The following is a 22,197-nucleotide window of genomic DNA, read 5'->3' on the forward strand; positions in this document are numbered from 1 at the left end:
GACAGTAAATCGGACCATTGTCATGTGTGATCGTGTCCTTATACGCTGACGAGAGCGCTGTGATGAGAGAGAAAGAAATATGAAACCTAAACAGACAGATCCCCAGATAGACCATGTTGACCGGACGTTGTTTGGTTCTGTTCAGCTGAGCTCCAGGCTCATTCAAACTGCACTGGGAACCACAATTCTGGCAACTGTCTGAATTAAATGATTTCAAATGTTGTGTTTGCTGTATCCAATTTAACACATTCATGAAGTCCTGCATACAAATGAGCAGCCGTGTCTCCAGGCAGCCGTTTAGCTTTCAGCTGTTTTAAAAAAACAGTACGAGGGCAGAAAACGAATGGGGAGGATTTTTTTCAGGTTCAGGTTGAGCCTCAGAGCGGACGTGAGAGATGAAAACATTGTGGCTTGTTAGCATTCACCTGCTTCTTGATGGATGCAGCAGTCAGAGAGCTGTGACCTGAGAGGTCAGAGCGTTTGGGGGAGGCTGACAGGCAGAAAGAGGTCAGCGGCAGTCAGACGGTCAGAACACCAGGAGACCAGGAGCTGCGTTTGACTGATCCAGAGGCAGCCTGTTCTCCGAGTGACGCGTTTGAATGACACGATGTGTTATGAACGATTCTATCTTTGTTCATTTATTCTTTTAAGCTAAATTTTAACGCCTTTTCTGTGGAGGAACTGGAGTTGACTGACTGATGAGTCCCGCTGCTCGGACACAATTCTTCCAGTCATTGTACGCAGAGCAACACAAAATGACCGACTTCGAAGCTTTTCATCAGCCTTTTCATGCCCTCCACCCAGTCGCAGCACACAAAACTCCTCCAACAGCCCACTGAGTCTCACATCTAACCTGCAAGACTTGCATTTTAATGCCTCTTTTCATCACCTGTGATGTGAAAATACTGGATGTCGACCCAGTCAGAGACAGAGGGCTTCACGATCTGCACACTGAGCGACATCCTCTGTCTTTAGGTGCTCGATTCGAGAACGAAAAGATCGAGGCATCAAACTTTACAGTAGCAGACATATTGGAGACAGTAAAGGAGAGCGATTATCCAGCAGAGTCCAGAGTATGACGATCCAGATCCGTCAATATGTGAGGCAGCAGCAGCCACGAGAGAGACAGAGAGGGATGCTCCCATGAGTCCGCGGTCCATCAGGATGAGTCCTGTTCATAGTTCCTAGTAATAAGTATTGTGCACTAACAGAGCATCTCTCCTGATTGGCTGTTGACAGCGCTGTCAGCCGCCGGCACATTCAATCACACAGGACGACAGGAGATGAGGTCGTACCAGCATCTGGTTCCTAAAGGAGTCGAGCTGCTGAGAGCCAACAGAAAAACAGTCCCGGTGCTCTGCGTCGTCTTGTTCTCACCCTTCATTATTCCAGTTTTGTAATCCTGACACCACCTCCATCAGGGCGGAGGTACAGTAGATCTTTGCAGACGTATAGCTCCGTGCGATATGGACGTGTGTGTCACGTGTATTTTGGTTTATTTGCGACGGACACAAAAATAATTTAGGACAAAATAAGAAGATTATTGTGTGCATGACGCAGCTGAAATAAACCTCTGTTAGGCCCACAAGATGGCTGCTCTTGCTTCCAAACAAAAGGATTTTTGACAGACGGGGGACGGGAGTTCGACTGGAATGGTTGCTAACGTGTCGCCTAATTAGCTAACGTAGGCGACCAGCCCTGCTGCAGGAATGAAACCCTGAAATCAGTTTGCATTTTTGTACTTCTCGTTCCTCTAATCTCAACGTTAGCAGGTTTTTTTAAGTGGGGTTTTTGGGGAAAATGAGAAATAAGGTTTGTGTTCGGTTACAAACTATTCTAACTGTAACTTTACAACATGTACATTGATCAGTTTATGTGTGTATGTTGTAGCAGAAGCTTCATAGTCGTGACCGTGATGTAGCTCGTTTATAGCCAAACGATAGCTTTTTCCTTCTGGTGGTTTCATTTACAATTAAAAGTGGTGTTCATCTGTGAAAATGGCCTTACTGAACCAAACGTGACAGAAACTTGTGTTTGCCACAGATCTTACATTGAGCGATAATCCAAAATACAATCGAAAAATCTCATTTGGGGAACCAAGGCGATGCTAACTTCCAGTTGAGCCTCCAGAAATACATCGTCCCTGCAGCGCTCCATAACCAGGCTGTCCTAGTTGGTGTGTGTCGTCCAACAATGACTCAATAACAAACTCATCTTTCTTAAGACAAACTGAAATTATGTTCATTTTACGACATTCATCTCTTGGGCGATTTGGAGCCATTGTTTGATCCCACAGTCCTGCACCGCTGGTACTAATCAGGCCTCATTGTTGGCTGCGTGGGCGATTCAGCTGGAGGCTCTCGCACTGTAATTAACTTGAGTTCGGACCACCAGAAACTCATGATAGGAGCTGTTGTATTGTCGTTATTACCTGGCAGAACGGAGGAGAACGCACGCTACAACAAACATCATTAAGTTTGTGTTTGACTTTTATTATCTGGCTTGCAGTAAATGCAGTGTTAGAATCGGTTCTGTCACATTTATGAGCTGATATCTGCTAATAGGATTCAACAAACACATCGGGGGGCTATTATGTCATAAAGATGGAGGCTGTGCACTTAAATGCAGCTGTCACATAAAACGCCATCTCTTGACCTTACATGTGCAAAAACAACTTGACCAGTCAGCTCTACCTCTGCTGAATCCCCACTGCTTTACTGTACTGATGAAAAGGTGTTTTTCAGAGTGAATTCGGAGAAATGATGGCAGCTGAGTAGCGGCTCTGGACCGCTTCAGGGGAAGGGAAAAAGGTTTTACTCGTCCACTTTCTCCGGCCAGATTCTCCCAGCGCTGCCCAGGGATTCACTTCACTGACCTTCCAATCAAAATCCTGCTTGTGTGACATTGAGGCATCGCTCCGCCGTTTCACTCCTCCGTCCGTCTCAAATGCACCAAACACACTCTGCCTTTTCTGAAGCATCGGTGTTTACGCACACATTGCAGTAACACCACCTTTATTTATGTCCCCTCCCTCCTGCCCGACTCAGCGGGAGAGGACGGGACTACAGGAAACACCCGGTGCAAAATAACTTAAATCACAATAAGAAATTCGGGGTGAGTCATGTTCAATTTTGTGAGCCGGGTCCGGCCGTTCATCTCCCACTGTTGTTTTTTATTAGTGTCCACTGGAAACTAAAGGTTCTGACGTCAGTGATGCTTCAGGAGCCAGCAGGATGAATACATTTGTTCAGTTTAGTGTGTGATTGCAGCTCCTTCCCCAATTACCAGCTGAGCAGAGTCATAATTGCGTGGCTCGGGCGCAGATTGCAGAACAAAAAACTGAAAACAGCATTTGTTTCAGACGTGTTTTTTTTTTGGGGGGGGGGCAACTACGCGACAGTGTTTGAAGTAATTTCACCTGTTTTCACGATGTATTTTAGATTTTACTTGTTTTATTTTACAGCAGAATGTCAGAGAGAGAAAAGGTGAGCAGACAAAGGAAAGAGGGAGAAAGTTGGAGGCACTCGTAAGATAATACGTAATATTAAAGGAAACCTATTATGCTTTTTCATGTTTTCCTTCAATTCGGTGGTTTGTAAATGTTCTTGTGCATGTAAAAGATCTTCAAAGTTCAAAAAGTCCACACCTACAGAAAGCACGTCATGAATCCTGAATTTTGTGACTCGTTGACATGACTTCCTCCTTTGCGCCTGTCTTTACTGACAATAAATGTAAAAAAGGGTCGTTGTAAGCTGCCTATACTTCCAGCTGTTACGTATTTTAAGATCTTCACATGTCATTTAACGTGATTCTGGCTTTTTAAAGTTTTTTTTTTTAACGTCACCTGACAGTTTTTCTCTGACGTCAGCGCCTATAATGACTCCAAAACTCAAAAGAGGGATTGAAATAACACCATTTGGTCGGGGAGGACCTGCTGGAACAACAGCCGAAAACCCCCAGATTATTCAATTTGATAACTGAATATCAGATTTTAACCACGGCTGCAACCGCGGAGGTTCGTAGCTCCCCGGATGGATGAGTGATATCCCCGGCTGCAGCAGGACGTCACTGGTGCTCTGCTGCGTTTATCTGCAGCGTGTGGATCTGTCGTAGTACGCAGCTCAGCCAGACGTCCAGCAGCCTCCCCTCTGCTGTCACAGACACACAATGACTGAGAGCGAGAAAGGATTTTGCTTCATGTGCACGGCTCTGCCTCGTCTTTCTCTCTTAGCAAATAGTCATTCTTCCACTCATCCTGTCGTGTCCCCTAATCTCTCCCGCTCTTTCGCTGCTTTTCTGCTGCCTCTGTAGCTTTTATTAAAGGACTCTGTGCATCATGCCTGCAGGGTAAACGCTGCTTACATTTTTCCTGTTAACCCCACGACCCCCCAACGTCTCACTGTCTTCCCCCTCTTTTTTTTTTTCCTCCCCTCATCTGTCCACCCAGCTCACCGTCTTCTGTCTTCTCTACCCGTCCATCAACGTCTCCGTCTCCCCTCGTGATCCCGTCACCTCTCTGAGTCCGCTCTGTAGTTTTGCCCTTGCTATGTGTTTTTTTTACTGTGCACGAGTCCGAGTTTTTGCGCTTTCTGCTGCTACCGCTAATACAACCAGACCTCAAGCCCTGCGGCTCACACACACTCACACACACACACACACACACACACACACACACTCTCAATCACCCAACAAAGTCCTTACCATAGCAGTATGTCTCATCATTGTACCTGCAGTGTGTGAGCGTAAATCTGTGTGTGTGCGCCTGTCGCTGTGAATTAGTTTTCGCTTTACACCATGTCAGGGAGAAATAATGTGTAATGCACGCTCAGCAGATAACTGGTGAGGAAAAATGCTGTTTGCACACACACACACACACACACACCATCACACACACGTAGACCGGCAGCAGTTAGTTTACGTAGTTAAATTGAAATGCCAGGTTAGTGTCATTAGTCCTTGCAGGCATTTAATTAAGAGTGTTTCCCCCTTTTATCTTCCTGTCCACCCTTCTTTTCTCTCCCTCCCTCTCGTCGTTGTTTGTCCTCTGGACTCTTATTGAATGTGTGGTTTGTTAATGTCTCCATGTGGATTCACATTCTTCTCCCTTCTCACTCTTTTTTCCTTTTTCTTCCTAACCAAGGGCAAAACAATACTGGCTTATATCTCGCGTGGAAAGTTGAGAAGAAGCAAATGTAAAAAAGAGCTGCCTGGGGAAAAAAACAAAAAAACAAGCCCTCATCCAAATATTGGTTGAAAAATGCTGACGTGCCGTCCGAGCACTACATCAAGTTATCGCTGCAGACGACTCGGGAAAACGGCAGATAAAGGAACCTCGGTGTTGACAAAAGAAGATCCCTCTCACTGCTGTTGCTCAGCATCACAATTTATTAATCTCACTGACGTTTCAGTCCCTCTTGACCTTCTTCTCAGCACTCTTGAGTTTGAGGTCTGGAGGGACTGAGACGTCAGTGAGATTAATAAATTGTGATGCTGAGCAACAGCAGTGCGAGGGAACTTGCCTAGCGACGCGTGCAGCCGCCTGCATTTCACACTGTGCAGATATTTACTCCTTGATTAAGACAGAGGAACCTGAAATGGTGTAAATCAGCGTTACACCGTGCGGTAACGTCGACCTGTGTGTGATTTACTGCTGGTGTCACAACCGTCCCCTCACACACCACTGATAACATTTTATTGATTCCTCATTGATTGATTGTCATTTCAGTTTTACTGTACGTGTGTTTTATGTGTTTTCTGGGTTTGTGTCCTGTTCTGTTTTGCTTCCTGCTTCCTCGTGCGCCTCACCAGCCTGATTTGTCCTCCACACCTGTCCTGTATCTGTTTAATTAGCCCCGCCCTGTTAACCTGCACAGCATCTCCCTCGTTAGTCTTTCCCTCCCTCCAGTGTTTCAGCCCCTCATTTGTTTCGTAGTGTTTCTCCACCTCGCTCCACCTGCACCTCATCCCCTCGTTAGATTACTTTGTACTTAAGCCGGTGTTTTGTTCGGACTCGTCTGTTCAGCTTTCTGTGAAATCTGGTCTCGCTGTTCCTCGTGTTAAATAAATCCTGGATAAAACTTCATCCAGTGATCCAAATGCAAGAGACGGCAGATCGGTCGCAGAGCGTTTACTCAAGCTGAACCACAGGAACAGGAGAGACAAACAGCAGGATCAGGTAAACAGATGACTCGACAAAGGCTGTACTAATGACTTGGTTTAAATCCAAACTAACGAGGGAAGAGGCACAGGTGGAGCGAGGCGGAGAAACACAGGCGAGGGGAATTAGAGGAGGAAACAATGAGCGGCGAGGAGGGAGCTGATAGGCCGGGACGAACGCTGGGAACAGGGCTGGACTGATGATGCTAAAGCAGGTCAGGTGTGGGCGAAAACACAAACAAAAGCAGACAGAAAAGACATAATTGTGACACCAAGAGTGGAGGAAGAAGCAGCTGTGTCTCCTACAATGATTCCCACCTTCCTACAGAGTCTCTTTGTGGCTGTTCCCACTTTTGCTCTGAAGTGTTCATGCTCATCCAGTTATTGGTTTCAGTAGGAGACAAAAACAGATGGACTTAAGTTCCCTTTTTTCTTCCCTCTCTTCTCTCCACCTCCTCCTGCAGCTCCATGCTGTCCCCCCTCTACCAGGACCATGGCGGCACGGTGGTGTGGCCCCAGACCTCATCCTGCTCCTCCTCCTCTCAGGGCGTCCACCGGCCGCTACGCTGCCCCCCTCCCCCGATCAGCGGGAGCAGCGTGGGCCCCAACCCCACCTACTATCACGCCGTCTACGACGTCCGGGTCGACCAGTACAGAGATGTGCCATTTCTCGGCGGAGGCGGCGGCTACGGGGTCCGGTCCGGTCGAGGCTCCTTGTCCCTGGTCACCAGCAGCACTGACCCCACCGTCCCACTCATCCGCAGGAGGGGAGGACTGGTGGACCACCGCGATGTCATCCTGGCTCACCAGGCACACAAGCGGCACAACACGCCGCAGGCCCGGAGGAAACAGTGGGAGTGAGTACAGATCATTATTTACTACTCTGGATATGTTACAGGTTTACACTTTGCCCTGTATTTGAATTTTTTCTGATGTTCCTGAAAACCGAAAAGTTCTTTTAGCCCCTGACAGCAACAAAATCAGGTATTTGAATGAACTTCATAACTTCACTTTCAACGCTTGACGGGACTTGAATCTGAAGAAAAACGCTAACAAAGTTCAGTGACTTTGTTTAAACTGATTTCCTCCTCCTATACTTTCATAACACCAGCGTCTGTCACGACGGCCCAGTGACATGATGCCATCAGCTCACCTGACACGGCGCGTAAACATGTATAGTTATTCACAGTCAGTCTGCAGCTCCACCAAATGGTTTGAATCGTTGTGAATCTCCACCGTGCGCTCGTGTCGCCGCTACAACACGATCCCCGTCTGAAATCTGTTTTCTCCTCCACTCCTCAGCAGACTACAGATCACTAAAAAAAAAAAGAGGTAAAAATGTCGTAAACTGGGAGAAATTGAGAATTCAGGAGGATTGTGATGCCAGGAGAGGGCAGTGAAATAAAACTGGGAGTGTCTGGTACTCATGAAAACAATTTCAGATTCACCGTGACTATTTCATGAACTGCTGTGATACAGAACCGGGAGGGGAGAACCCGGGCCAGGTGGCATATGGTAGGTTTTATCAGAGCTTGTTTGCTGAAAACAGCTGCTGCTGCTGGAAACTCTGGATGATGAACGAAAAACAGTAAATGTGCAGTGAAAACCAAAAACTGTCAGCTGAAAGCGCCTAAAATGCCCAGAAGGATGTAAATACAGCGGAGGGGCTTTAAAACTGAAGTGAAGTTGGTAAACTGCAGCTGGAAAAACGATGTGTAATCAACACTTATCATCAAATCAGCTTGTGTCAGAGCACCAGGGAGAGCTTTACCTCCACCTCTCCGTCTATACGTTCATCCCTCGTCTCCACCCTCTCCTGTTGTTTCCTGTAGAGACACTGATTCATTATCCTGCATGTTTTATATCTTAGGTGTGCAAAAACTCCTTCAGCTTATCTGTTAGCTACCAAACACAGCATCCCCCCCCCAGAGACAGCGGAAGAGCCATAAAACATAATTACTATTGTTCAACACTAATTGCAGTAATCATATCTGGGATCTAGCAGTCCTAACAAGGTCCCAGTTTATCCAATCAGTAATTAGCAAATACAGGGTGTGGACGAAAGTCTCGGTGGAAAAATACTTCTACTTAATAAGCGAGAGCTGCGAGAGGGAGAATCATGTCAGGCTGCACGTCAGGTAGAAGCTTTGGAAATCTGTTTTAAAGTTACATCGATCAAAGTGTTTATGCCAAAAAATTCTCATCTAATAGTGACATTTGGTCAACCACCGTCCAAGGATCAGATGTAGGAGACGTGTCAGCGCCAAAACAGTTTGTGTTGTTAGACAGAACAAAGACGAACAGATGGACGGATAAAAAAAAAAAAAACCTTCATGCCCAGTTCACACTGCAGGTTTACAGCCATGATTATCATTTGCAAACAGTTTTTCTTGTGGATCCGCGACAAAAAGCCTCCAGATCAGAGGCAAACTGGCGCTCGGCGGCCGAACGCGAGTTGTTCAAAAGACACGATATCCTGGAGCTCTGCCGAGGAGACGTCTGAAAGATATCAAGCAGGCTGAATGTTTGCTCATGTCGGGGAGATACGAGATCAGACGCTGGCTTCTGAAACCAGTCTTATCGTGACTCTTTTTATAGGAGGGTTGGAGAAGTTGGGTCGGGGACGAAGATCTTAAAATATCTGCTTGGACGGGCCTTGACTATCGACGGCCACCACATACGTATAGTGCATGTTTTCCTGAAGAAGCGTAGCTCGGAGACCCGACTGACTCGTAGGGAAGTCCTCTTGGTGAAAGACCCTTTTAAGGTTCATGTTATTTGACCAGCGCCTTCATTATTTCAGGCCTTATCAGCAGATCTTCATCGATTCCAGTCCGAGGGTCAAGAACAGACTCAACTTTCCAACCGTGGGTTCATCAGAAGGCGATTTGGCCGCTTCAGAATCAGAAGCTATGAGATTTATTCTAAAATCAATACATCGTGTCCAAATAGTGCGAGGGCTTTAAGTACAGAAGGGATTCAAACAAGTGAGAAAATCAATAGCTTTGTGTCTTCGCTGATTGATTGTACAGCTCAGAAAGGGAATGTTTTCTTTCATAACACGAGCCGTGTCTGTAGATTTAACAAGTACATACTGTCCAGATCGTTGCCAGCTCGGCAAGAAAAAGCCTTGAAACAGCATTTAAGAATTCAGTTTGGTTTAAAGCGTCATGTATTTTCTCAGCTCTGACTACTGATACTGATTATCTGGGTGCCACCAAAGAAAAAAACTTGTCACTTCGTAGTTGCTGTAAATATGTTTTTTAGAATTGAAAGTCGTTTCTCTGTGTCTCTCGATAGTGACTCACAGTCGGAGAGTCTGCAGGTTTCTCTCGAGCAATCAAAGTCCTCAGCAGCTGATTTCAAACAGAGAAGAGAAAGTAATCAGTAAAATTAACGTGAGTTCAGCTGCAGTGAGAACATGCACGGTACCACGCGGTTCCTCTAAATGTTACCTGAGTTGAAACCGGGACCTTTTTCCCACCGCCGGCCCGACTCCAGAGCTCTGTGACCGAGAGACTTTTACATTTCCATCGCCTCGCTCTGTGTGACGGACAGACCAGCAGAGAGACTGGCGGGCAGACAGCTGCTGACCCAGTTGCAGATCAGACCAGGTGTGTCAGCGCAGCCTGGAGGGGCGGCGGCTGATTTTTATTAGACATGACAGGTTAAAACCCCACTTACCCTGTCACGCAGTGGATCCACAGATGGAAGAGATTGACGGTAGGTTAGAAGGATTTTTATTACCCTCTGGTCCCGTGTGACTGTCTGCCTCGCCACTCCCTCTCTTTTAATGCCCCCCCTCCCCTCCCAGGCAGTCTCAGAGGTAGTCCACAGTCGATCACACCCAAATGGCAGATACGGGACCGACGACCGCCGCAGCGGATCATCCGTCCTTCGCCATTACTCCCGTCTAATTGCGATTGAGAGCGTGTTTACGGCTTCCGGCTGGATCACCTGTCTCTGGCACCGCGTTCAGTTCGATGAGTTCGTTATCGTTGGCAGGACACACAGATTCCATATGCTGCCAAAAAAAAAAAAGTTAAAATCAATCAAATAACAAAAGAACATATCAGAGAATGAAGAAGAGATGAAATCTGATCGGATGTTTGCGTTACAACCGTCCTGCTAACATGAATGATCTCAAATAGTTGAAAATAATAATAATTGCAGCAGAACTGTGGTGGTTTCTGTCGTGTCTGCAGTAATGTGAGCTTTTATATTTCAGAGTTGGCATTTCAGTGCAGATTCTGCAGAAATACAGCACATTGTTTTCACCACCAGTAAAAAATCAAATCCATCTGTAAAGACGTGCAGGGGGATGAAAAACAGTCCCAGTTGCTGGATTCACAGCTCTTGTTGTTTTGTGGTTCACCCTGTGGACAGTTACAGTCCTGGAGAGGTGTGTGTGTGTCTGGTTCATTTATTTTTATTAAACTTTAGCAAGTAATTCAAGGAGAAGGAGGATAAGACCTAGAGTTAAGAGTAAAAAGTCTCCCTCAGAAGGACATTTGTGCTCAAAGCTAACTGAAGCTCACGTCATATTAATAGAATTCAAAGACTATTAAAGTTAAAGGTAGAATCAGTAGGATTTTGTCCCAGCTGTTCCTGAACGCACCACAAAGACAGTTGATTGTTGAGTCTCATTCCCAGGACGTCAAATAGACACATGTTGGGTTGATAAAGCGTCCCGAGCAGCAACAAAGAGAGAAAATCAGAAACTCTCTGCAGATACGAGACACTAACACGCCTTTTCTCCACATTCCAGCCTCCCTCTCTGTCTGTTTACGGCTTCTTACGTCTGAAATCAGTCTGGTGATGTTGGGAAGGCGGCGCGTGACGCCAAATAAAATCGATCATTTTTTAAAATGTGAGTTCAGATATTTGTTTTCAGATGTAGTGAGGAGACGTCAAAAGTTGATTTCTGCTCTTTTCTGGGACACATCTTGTAGATTTGACCGTGTTGATTGTATTTGTCAAACGAGACGCTCTCCTTCCTTCCTCGTCATGCTCGTGTTTCTTTCACCTCTTCTCCGTCACCAGCGTTCACTTACTGTAGGTGTGATTCCTAAAGGTCACAGTAAGCTGAGACGGTTTGTGGTTTAGAGCTCAAGCGGCAGAAACGTGTCAGGACAGGTCAGAGGGAGGAGCTGACCCCCTCATGTGTTCATGCTGAAGAGAGAGATGATGTTTTTGTCTTTTTGTGACAGTAAATGAGCCAAAAACAAGCAAAGAACTTAACTACTCTTGGTTAAATCTGTCATTTCTTGGCAGATGTTGTGATGTAGAAGTTGGAGTGAGATGGACAAAATGACAAGAATTAAAAATCCTTCCAACAAGGACAAATGACTATAACCCTTTTTATATTTGACGGATGACTCACCGAACCCTCTTAATTAAAAGAAAGAGAGAAAAAAAAGGCTTCCCATGGATGGAACCATAATTAACAAAACAAACTGAACAGCAGTCACAATTACGGCGCTGAACTGACTCAACAGGAGGACTCCATTTTCAGTCTCTTCATAAGCAAAGACACCTGGTGTAGGTGGAGGAGGTGGAGGCTGTGTGGTTCACATCAATCCTGGCTAATCAAATCTGCAGCTCCTGCCTCGTACAGACAGCACACCTGCTGTCACGCCGACAGCTCGGTGACGGAGGATAGAAGCTCCTGCTCATAACCAACCGGCTGCAGCACATGAACCAAACGCTGTGACATACTTCACCTCAGAGATACGACACATGTGACGGTCGCCTCCTCCGTCTGAGGCAACCTTCGTTTAGTACATTTTGTTTTATTATTATTGTTTTCCATCCTGTGGTGGTTCTGCAGCGATAGTTTGGACTTCTGTTGGCAGAAATTATGTTCACATGTATCTTGTCATAGCGTATAATCGCTGAAAACTAACTAATCGTTGTGTTTTTGTTACCTGGAGCTGGTCTTTTTTTTTTTTCTGTAGAGTCTGAGGTGTTTCTACAGGAGCCCAGATGTAGCGGGAGGGCGACACGAGCGACAAATAGACAAATTCCTCTCTCATCATCCTGCAATAATTAGGCGCAGCTTCGTTGACATTAACAGCTGTTTGTGCTGACTTCCAGTCAGGTGTCATTAAGCCGCTGCAGAGGAGGAAGAGGAGGAAATCTCAAGTGGAACAGTTTTATAAGCCTCGATGTTTGTACGAGAGGGTGGAGCTGGGGAGTAACATAATTAATTATCTTCTATCGAACCCTCTTCTTTCCTTCTTCCTCTCTGTCTTTTATACCACCTGCTCCGTCCGTCTCCGTCCTCCTCTCTCTCCTCGGACGGAGGCGGCCGCCATCTGCAGTGCCCTCACGCTACAGCTGCAACTTCTCGCCAAAAGCTATCAACGCCACACACCACTCTGTGTGTGTGTCTGTGTGTGTCTGAGTGTGTGTGTTCACTCATTCCAGGTGCATAAAACATACCATAGATAGTTTTTGTCCCCTCTATAACCAGAGCCGAGCGTCAGGCAGGCAGCACCGAGACAAAGCGGAGCTGTTCAGAGACGCTTTTCTTTTGTCATAAAAGTGAAACTCTCGCCAAAATGCAACTGAGGCTTTTTATCTGAATGTACCCAACTCAGACCTTCGTGTAAAAGCATAATTACGATGAAAGAGGCACTTTTAAGATTTGCTGTATTCTCGTTTTCAGGTCAAACTCATTTTCAATGGGAGTGCTGCGGGCACTTTTACGATAGCATCAAAATCTCTGTTTTTAAAACAGTACGAAGTCTGGACACAACATGAAACTTTGCTGGTAGCATCACCAGGGTCTCTACACATGAACACCAGCACTGACAACACTGTTTGTGTACACAGAGTCACTAAAAAGAGAGTTTTTGAACAGCTCATGTTAGCAGTAGCTTGTTGGTGAGAGATGGCTTCCCTTCCACCTTTTCTTTCAGCTTGATTGTCGTCACGAAGTTTATCTGGAGCACATCTGACGTCTGAAGCTGCACTGAAGTCTGTCAGACGGGGCAGCGAACACACGCAGGCAGTCAGACGGTCAGACGGGTTCTGAAACAGTGTGAAGGCTCGGTTCTGCTTCACGCTGATGTTCTGGATCTGTATGTTGAAACTGTCAACGCTCTGAGCTGCTTGATTCAGTTTTAGTGGCGGTCTGTAATTCCTGAATATTACAAGTCTGGTCACATCTGATTAGATATGTAACAGTAAATGTTGAATTCTTGATCAGTTGCAGAATTTGAATAACTGGATGTCACGTTTTTAGTTATTTGCATAATATATTTCTTTTTTTTTTTCTTTTCTTTGTGCAACAGAAACATTTTCAAACCTTTCTTTGAAAGCCAGCTCCATAATTTCTATAATTTCCTGAGCAGAGCAGATTTCCAACAGAGTCTTTTAAAAATCAATCAAGTCGTGAGGCGGCAGTGGAACTTTTGTCTTTTCTTTCTTGCTGTTTTTTTTTTTTTTGTCGTCAGTTGCAAAGGATGATGGGAACCTGTACTTCCATTACAAGGTGACCAGGTGAAATTATTTATGATTTTACTACAAAACTGGTTATTACTTGTGATGTGCAACTAAATATCATATGACAGAGAAACAACTTTAAATAAAAAAACTAGATAGACTTGCATCAGATGCTGGACGGATTCAAAACAAACTTTGATCCCGTGTGAATCTGATACTCAGCACGTCAACGAGTGGTAAACTTATCTTCGTGGTAATCAAAACTGTGTCTCAGTTCTCCGTCAAGCTCTGATAAACACATGAAACCAAATATTTTGTGTAACGTCAGAAAATGTAATGATTCCACTTCTGACAGAACGAAAGTCTGTGGGGATATTTTTTATTCAAATACTAAAAATTAAAGGAACAGATCCGTCGATATCTCCTCGTGGAAATTCAGACGAATTAGAAAAGAGGGGTTAAGATAATAACTCAGAGTCTGGGTGACTGAATTTTCATTTTTTGGGTGACCTGTTCCTTTATTGCACGTGTTGTGAGCTCATCCTTCCTGCAGTCGGTCTCTCCCTCGTCACATTCGTCACAATTACCTCCGAGGAAACGTTCTCTGCGTCAACTATCCGAGTGTTAAACGTTTCAGAGACGCACTTTAACAAAGTTCAGGGGGGGAAAGAGAAAAGCGTGGTCCTGTCCTCCTGTCGGTGTGTGTCGGCCCGTCTGTCCCTCAGCGGCCGTCTCTCTCTGTTCTCTCTGCTGTGTTGCATTAGTGCCGCCATCAGTCAGTTTGTTTTGCTGGCTGGGCGACGCCACTCTGCTGCCAGCTGCACTTCTGACTGGAGAGTGCACATCATTCATTTTAATATTCATCCTCCTTCTCCCTCCCTCCCATTCACCCATCACTCCTCCTCTCCTCTCTTTACGTCTTCCACTCTTTCCTCTTTCCTCCCGTTCATTCATTTGTCCCTTATCAACCTCCCTCCTCTCCCCCGTTACTGCTGCGTCTCTGCGAGAGTCGAGCTGGGAGGCAGAGTGTTGTCAGGCTGTCTGTCGCGTTCTCATGAACACGGCACCGACGTGATGCCTCGAGGGAACGTCTTGGGTTGGGCTACAAAATTAGCGGGGTAGAATTTTTGGTGGTTTTTGTCCACAACTCAAGAATTCATCTGATAATTGAGACAGAAATTTACACAAATGCTTAACAGGATACAGTTAACTGCTGCGCTCTGGATTCAGACTCAACAGACCGACATTTGTTTTAGTTCAACCGCCCGATGACGCTCAGTGTTCATCATTCATTGGAGTCGATTTAATGATCCTCAGGTTTATATAATCAAATATTCCATTCAAATCCTTCATGATCAGCTCTTACTTTACTCTGATTGAGGCTCACAGTGTAGAAAAGTTGTACAAAAGTAATTTCATGTTAAAACAGTAGAGAAGTGAGAATCTAAGTGTCACAGATCAGATGTCTTCACATTGTACATGTAAAAACAGTAAAAGTACTGATTCATCTCGTTTCCTCCAGTACAGTAACAGAGTTCAGGTTCTGACAGGGACTCAGAGTATCAGAGTAAAAAGTCTCCCTCTGAAGGACATTTGTGCTCAAAGCTAACTGAAGCTCACGTCATGTTAATAGAATTCAAAGACTGTCAAAGTTAAAGGTAGAATCAGTAGGATTTTGTCCCACCTGTTCCTGAACGCACCACAAAGACGTCGAATAGACACAGAGCAGCAACAAAGTGAGAAAATAAGAACGTCTCTGCAGATACGAGACACTAACACGTCTCCCTCTCTGTCTGTCTCCGTCTCGCTACGTCTGCCAGGCGCGATGTGCTCCACTGACCGCGTTTGTAAGGCAGCACGCATGATGCAAAGTGAAGACAATCCCCTCAGACGCACAAAAACTACAGTGACGAGCCAGTTTTTGAAAATGTGTCAACTAAAATCTACTTAATGCCATCAAAGTTTTCATTTTATACGTTTATTCTGAGTCTGAGGAGTCGATATCACACGAGAGGGACGGTGACTCGTACAGTCGCAGAACTTTTGCTTTTCAGAAACACACAAACGAACGTTGTTGAATATTTTTTGAGCAAACGGACAAATTGCAGCCGTGTGTCAGCGGAGGACGGCGTCACACTGTGAGGCTGCTTCTACAGGAGCCTTCATCTCTCCGCCATTTATCCCTTTCATCCAAATCCTCAGTGACTCACCCCACTTCCTCCCCTTTGTTTCACCTCCACCTCCACACACACACACACACACACACACACTGGCAGGTCAGTTTGATCAAAGGTCCGATAGTGCTTTGACTGACAACTACTCAGAACGACACACACACACACACACACACACACACACACACACACACACACACACACACACACACACACACACACACACACACACACACACACAGGACCAGTGCAGTGTGAAGCTGCTGCCCTCTTGTGTCGACGCTGATCAGCGATCTCGTTATCTGTGTTTGATTTTATGTGTTCGGGACCATAAATCAGAGTCCCCTCTCTCCGTGTGTGTGTGTGTGTGTGTGTGTGTGTGTGTGTGTGTGTGTGTGTGTGTGTGTGTTAGTAACAGCAAGGTGATACAGGACTCGATGCGTCACGCTGACACACGCTGTGACGCAGTTTAGCTCCATGCGCACACACACACACACACACACACACACACTGGACTTGATTTACAGTACTGTTTGGTAACCGGGCTTCATGGGTTTGGAGCTCCGTTGTCGGGATGTTTTGAATGTTAAATAACAGGAACACAGTCCAGATTCAGTCTTCAGTCTTCACAACCCTTCTGGTGTTGATGTTATTAGAGCATTTTATTTTATTTTTTTAACTTTTATTACTTCTCTCTCTGTTACATCTTGTAAAATGTGTATTTATTCACTCAGAAAGATCTGATTCTGGAACAGAAACTTGATATTTGCTCGATCCCCCTGCGTTCATCCAAGAGTCTCACATTTTGAGATGACTCATGAATTTTTTTGCAAACTTTTCCCTCTACATCTTCTACTTTCTGCTGTACATCTCAACACCAGCCTGAACATCCAGGTTGAGAACACGGCGTCCTTGTGCTTCAGAGGACGTTAGTGCGATTAGAGAAACTGGACTAAAAAAAAAAAAAAGTCATCAAAGGGGAACGATGGAGCGAGGGAGGGATGAGTGAAGGTGAAGACAGAAACTATCAAGACATAGACGAGATGTACTCTGGGAGAAAAAGAAAGAAAGACAGGAGGAGGAGCTCCGATATGAGCTGAGGGTGATAAAGAATAAGGAGGTGATGCAGAGAGCAGACTGAGGACGGAGGAGCGGCAGTGAAGAGATCATCATCCGTCTGTGGAACAACTGGGATTCATGTAGGCGACAGAACAACAAGAGTCTCTGCAGGACTTTGTGTGACCACCAGGTGGCAGCAGACACAAACACATGCAAGTCCACTTCCAGCAGAAGCAGAGTAGAAACACTCCTGCATTAAAAACCAACATTTTAAAGTCCAGTGTGAAGGATTTAGGGAGATTAAAGGCCAGAAATGGAACATGATATCGATAATTATGTTTTCATCCGTGTATAATAACCTGCAGGTCGTCTTCCACACAGTCGGTCGAGTCTCACAGCTGCCTGGAGCTGAAAGACCAAACGATGTTCAGGTTTTAACAGTCGGGGAGGCTGAGACGAGAGGCGTTCACTGCTAGATGCCACCAAATCACACGTATTGGACCTTTAAATGAGAGCACAGATGTGATTATTACCAACTTTACATACATTAAACATAAAAAAACACACAAGTCCACATAACATTACAATCACAGAAGACAAAAATGGTCATAGATGATGACATACATTTATGTTAGTAATACATTTACATGTTGAACAAGCTACTGCTAACATGAGCTGTTCAAAAACTTTCTTTTTAGTGACTCTGTGCACACAAACAAGCTTCCCAGTGCTGGTGTTCATGTGTAGAGACCCTGGTGATGCTACCAGCAGAGTTTCATGTTGTGTCCAGACTTCTTACTGTTTTAAAAAAACAGATTTTGATGCTATGGTAAAAGTGCCCGTAGCACTCCCACTGAAAATGAGTTTGACACGAAAACAACAACACGGTAAATCTTAAAAGTGCCTCTTTCATCGTAATTATGCTTTTACATGAAGGTTTGACTCGGGTACATTCTGAAGTACTAACTGAAGACACTCGCTTGATTTTTCTCATAATGAATAACAACAGATGCTTCATGAGGCTGGACTTATTTTAATTACTCCATATCAGCTTCATAGATTACTTTATTACAACAATATAACAAATCTCATCACAGCACAACTATTACACAACAGCCTGCATTCAACACAGATGATCAATAGAGTCTCATATTAACCAATAATAAGACAACATCAGATATTTAGTGGATATATTAGTAATTATAATAACTTATTGAACATGTGTTGTGGATTAAAACGTACAACATCTGTCTCTGGACGTCATGAAGACGAATAAAGAAAAAAAAAACAATTGAACTAAAGTCCTCAAAACTCCACTAAACTAAACTTTACACCTGTGTGTGTGTGTGTGTGTGTGTGTGTGTGTGTGTGTGTGTGTCGCCTCACCTGTCTGCAGTACCTCATGTGACCACAGTGTGTCAGTAGAGGACTGCTCAGCTGAATCAGTCATGGTACCGAACACACAACCATCACTCCCACTCTGCCACCATCATACACACCAGCAGCGTCCTCATGTTAGACTGGAACAAACATGAAAACAGCAGCAACACACACTCTTTATAAAGGACCTCGTTTAAAGAGTCCAGCTCTCTGCAGACTCAAACACCACAGAGAGATTTTGCCGTTATTTCTCCAGTTTCTTGCATTAAACCGATCACATAAATCACACATGCAAACCAAACACCTGAGGTATGAGATGTAAATGTATGTGTGAGGGGGGCTGAATCTGAGAAACACCAGCCTGTGAAGCATTAAAAGCCTGGCTGCTCAGCAGATTCCTCTCCTGGATAAATAGAAAGTTTTCTAGAAATCATTGATTCGTCCTTTATTTTAATGAGCAGGAATCCACCGGGAACCGCTTCTGTTCTCTCCGAGGAGCGAGCTGCGCGCAAAGGCAGCGAGTTTGAACAAATATCCTTTTCCCTAAACCACGCGCGGGGGAAATGCATGTACTTCATGCATTAATACACACCGTCATGCTGTATTAAAACACTTTAAACCCTTAAAGTTCCACAGCGCTCTGTAAACGTGGGTCATCAGGGAACCATCACAGGTTTCCTCTTGTGTTTCTGTCCAGCAGTGTGATTCTTCTGGTGACATGTGTTGAGCAAAATGCTACGAAACAACAACAACAAAAAAATCCCACTTCCACATTTTATACTGTTCCAGTGGACGGGCTGTAAATCAGGCTGTGAGCTCAGAGGTGGAGGATTTTGGGTCGTAGCCCAGCATGAGGCGTTTTTTTGTTTAGTTTTTTTTTTGTTGGCTGCTGCTCCATTTTCATCATTTCTAATAGACCCCGTTCACATTTTTTGGCTTGTGCGAGCAGGTTTGCATCTTCAGCGTTTTTCCTCCTCCCTCCCCCTCGATGTCGGGAGTCGAGATGTACTTTGGAAAATTAAAGTTAAACACATTAAATGCTGGATGTATTTATTCTGCTGCCTCGGTCAGAGACGAACGGAACCTCACAGGTGATTTTTGCGGACGTCTCGTGATGACAGCAGAACCCTTTGGACGCGTTTGGTTTTGTTGTGTCAGCCCCGGACCGCCCCGCCGCAGCAGCAGAGAGGTCCAACACAGTCAGCCTATCAATTAGCTAATAGTCTTAGTCACAGTTATCTTCCTGTAATGACACAGCCGTTTCTCCGCTCGGGGCCGGAGAGACGGCCTCCTCGGATGGTGGGTGTGTTTTAGGGTTGGGCTGCACAGCATGGCGGTAATGGCAGTGGTGGAGATTTTTGGACAAGCCTGTTTTTCTCCCACACGTTGCAAAGAAAAGCAATTAGCAGAGTCCAATTCGCCAAGTAAGAAGTCGAGTTTTACCTTTTCACAGAAGTTCACTGCACGGTCCTTTCTAATTAACCTCTGAAACAACATGTGTGTGTGTGTTCTGTCTCTTAGCTGGTGAGTTTGAGCGTGATCGTAATGTTGCCGTTCTTCAATCTTTGTGGCAAAGTTCGTCAAATAATCGGGTCAAACAAAATCACGCACCATCATGTGAAATGTTCTGTCCCTGCCGTCTCCACTCCTGCTGGCAGGGTGGCAACATGCACGACAATTAAAAGTAATTTCCATTTGCAATGCACTTTATTGAGGTCACAAATTATGATAGTAACAATCAGTCGTGTTAAAGATCTTCTTTCCTAGTGTGTGCGTACCTGTTTTAAACTGAGATTTAAGGTAAAAACAGAGATAATGTCAGAATTTGACAGAGTTATATGAAAACAGAGACGTGTGAAGTTGACTGAATACATTTTTTTTAATGTGTGGAAGAGAAAACAGGGTGTTGAAGCTGAAGTTATTTTTGTGATTTGGCGCGCCTACAGCTGCACTTATGATCGAAAAACCATCCTGTCGACAACTTTTCTTTCCACCACCGAACATCTTTTTCTCTTTACTTCCTTCCTCTCCGCAGTGTCCTGGTGTCTGTAGAAGCTGCTCAGTTCAAGTCTTGATTTTGAAGCTGCTAATGTTGCTTTGACTTTCTGTCAGACACTACTAGGTTAATATTTGCAGTGTTTGATGCTGAAGTCAGTCTGACAACGTGCAGTCGGTGTGACGAGTAATGTTTGTAGTTTAACTCCCTCAGAGGTTTGACGTCAGGCTACCTTCATCATAGCTCATTCGTCATGAAGAGACACAAACACTGTCGGTTCGTTTCACATCTTTAGCAGACGAGTGATGCCGTCATGATTCCGGTGAGCAGAAAAAAGAAAATCTCATGATACAGTGTGATGAACGACAAAGCAAACTCCTGCCGGTTTGATGATGTTAAGTTATGATGAGTCATAAGTGTTTAAACTCTCCGTTTAACGGCTCCCTGCAGAGGAAACCAGTGAGTGTTTTATGAAGGGAATAATGAATGAGTGAACTCCCTCCTGATTGGTCGGAGGGTGACTGCATCATTTGCGGCGGATGACATTCTGTTTTTCTTAAGAGCTCTTTACTCTCTCTCTCTCTCTCCGGCTGTCACTCAAAGGTCGCCAGCTCTTTGTGATTGGCCGGCTGCCAGCCACTCCCGTTTAGCGAGGGGCGCCGCCTCACCCCTCATGCCTCAGCTTTTTTTTTTTTTTCTCAATGAAACCTTTTACACTGGGGACATTTATGGCACACACACACACACACACACACACACACACTCTCTCTCTCTCTCTCTCGCATTATACTTGTGTGATATATTGACTAAGTAAATGAGTTTAAACTTTAAATGGCTTTTAAGCCCATTAAAGCTGCACTCAGCAGACTTTTATGTCAAAACCCACCTGTCGTCTTACTTAAAATGAATTAACGCTGCAGCACAGCTTCGCCCACAGTAACCCGTAATCACCCCCCCGAATACTGTGAGGAGGGTCCGTCCTCCTCAGCTTCCCTCCATAAACACTAAGAAACACATTTACTGGTGCACAGATACATGAAGAAATGGATTCTGGGAGCTGTTTGTTTTCCCAGTTTGAGCGACATGATGAGTTAAGAAATGAGCTAAGACTGTATTTTTAACAATGAGATGAACTTTTCACAAATCTGTCAGTCTAAATTTAATACGGATGCCTCGGCCTCAGTCGCCGGGACAAAATGTTCAACGTTAACATTTCTGCTACCACATTATTCGCCTTCCTTCCTTGAAAGATGGAGGTGGTGGTGTCGGCATCCAAGCAAATGTCGCAGTTGACTCTGTGGGAGGATTTCACCATTTTTTGAGACCTCAGTTTTGTGCCGAAACAAAAGCAAACAAACGTAAAGTAGCATCATAGCTAACATTTATTCTGGCAGTTGGGTTGGACCTGCATTGTCTTTTGTATGTAGTAATTGTAATTAATATTAATACCTGTCACTGAAATTAGCCAGATCAGGATCTTTTACCACATGCGGTGGTGGTGCTCGTTCCACCGTTGACCACAGGGGGCGCCAGAATCAACAAGAAAACTGAACGCGTCTTAGCTGCTTTAAGTTGCAGCGTGTTGGTCTGAGTCCTTTAGGAAAAGACAGACAACTGGTCATTTAGGAGTTGTTGCCAAATTCTAAAACATGTGTTGCTTTGTAAACATCTCCTGCAGCTGACTGTGCTTCTGATCTTTCTGTCCAATTTCAGTCTTTCTTTTATTTTCCTAACTTGTTTCTGAAAGTATCCTTGTAACGTCCACGAGGCCCAAATGAATGATGGCACTGCACATTTCTGCAAGCTGTGGATAAGTTGAGTCATTATGTTGCTTTATGCTGCAACTCTTGTTACTCGAGGTACTTTTTAAAACACTATGCTCAGGCTCTGGTTAAGCTTTGTGTTGAGGATGAAGCATCTGTTGTCCGAACAGTCACTGCTCGTGGGGCATTGTGGGTAATGTAGGCAACAGGTTTTTACAAG

General features: G+C 44.9%; 1 protein-coding gene across 2 annotated transcripts in view; it reads left to right on the forward strand.

The window, feature by feature from the left end:
* Positions 1-22,197, forward strand: part of cacna1ab (calcium channel, voltage-dependent, P/Q type, alpha 1A subunit, b) — a 174,714-nt gene that overhangs the window by 12,645 nt on the left and 139,872 nt on the right. The window contains exons 1-2 of one of the 2 annotated variants that reach the window (XM_037093126.1): positions 5,986-6,175; positions 6,621-7,013. In XM_037093126.1, coding sequence (XP_036949021.1) covers positions 6,625-7,013 — 389 coding nt within the window. In that variant the 5' untranslated portion in view covers positions 5,986-6,175; positions 6,621-6,624. Of the gene's footprint in view, positions 1-5,985; positions 6,176-6,620; positions 7,014-22,197 lie in introns of those variants that run through there. The other variant, XM_037093118.1, reaches the window with a different exon arrangement.

Source organism: Acanthopagrus latus, chromosome 1 (assembly GCF_904848185.1).
Source record: "Acanthopagrus latus isolate v.2019 chromosome 1, fAcaLat1.1, whole genome shotgun sequence".
In the NCBI taxonomy this organism is placed as follows: domain Eukaryota; kingdom Metazoa; phylum Chordata; class Actinopteri; order Spariformes; family Sparidae; genus Acanthopagrus; species Acanthopagrus latus.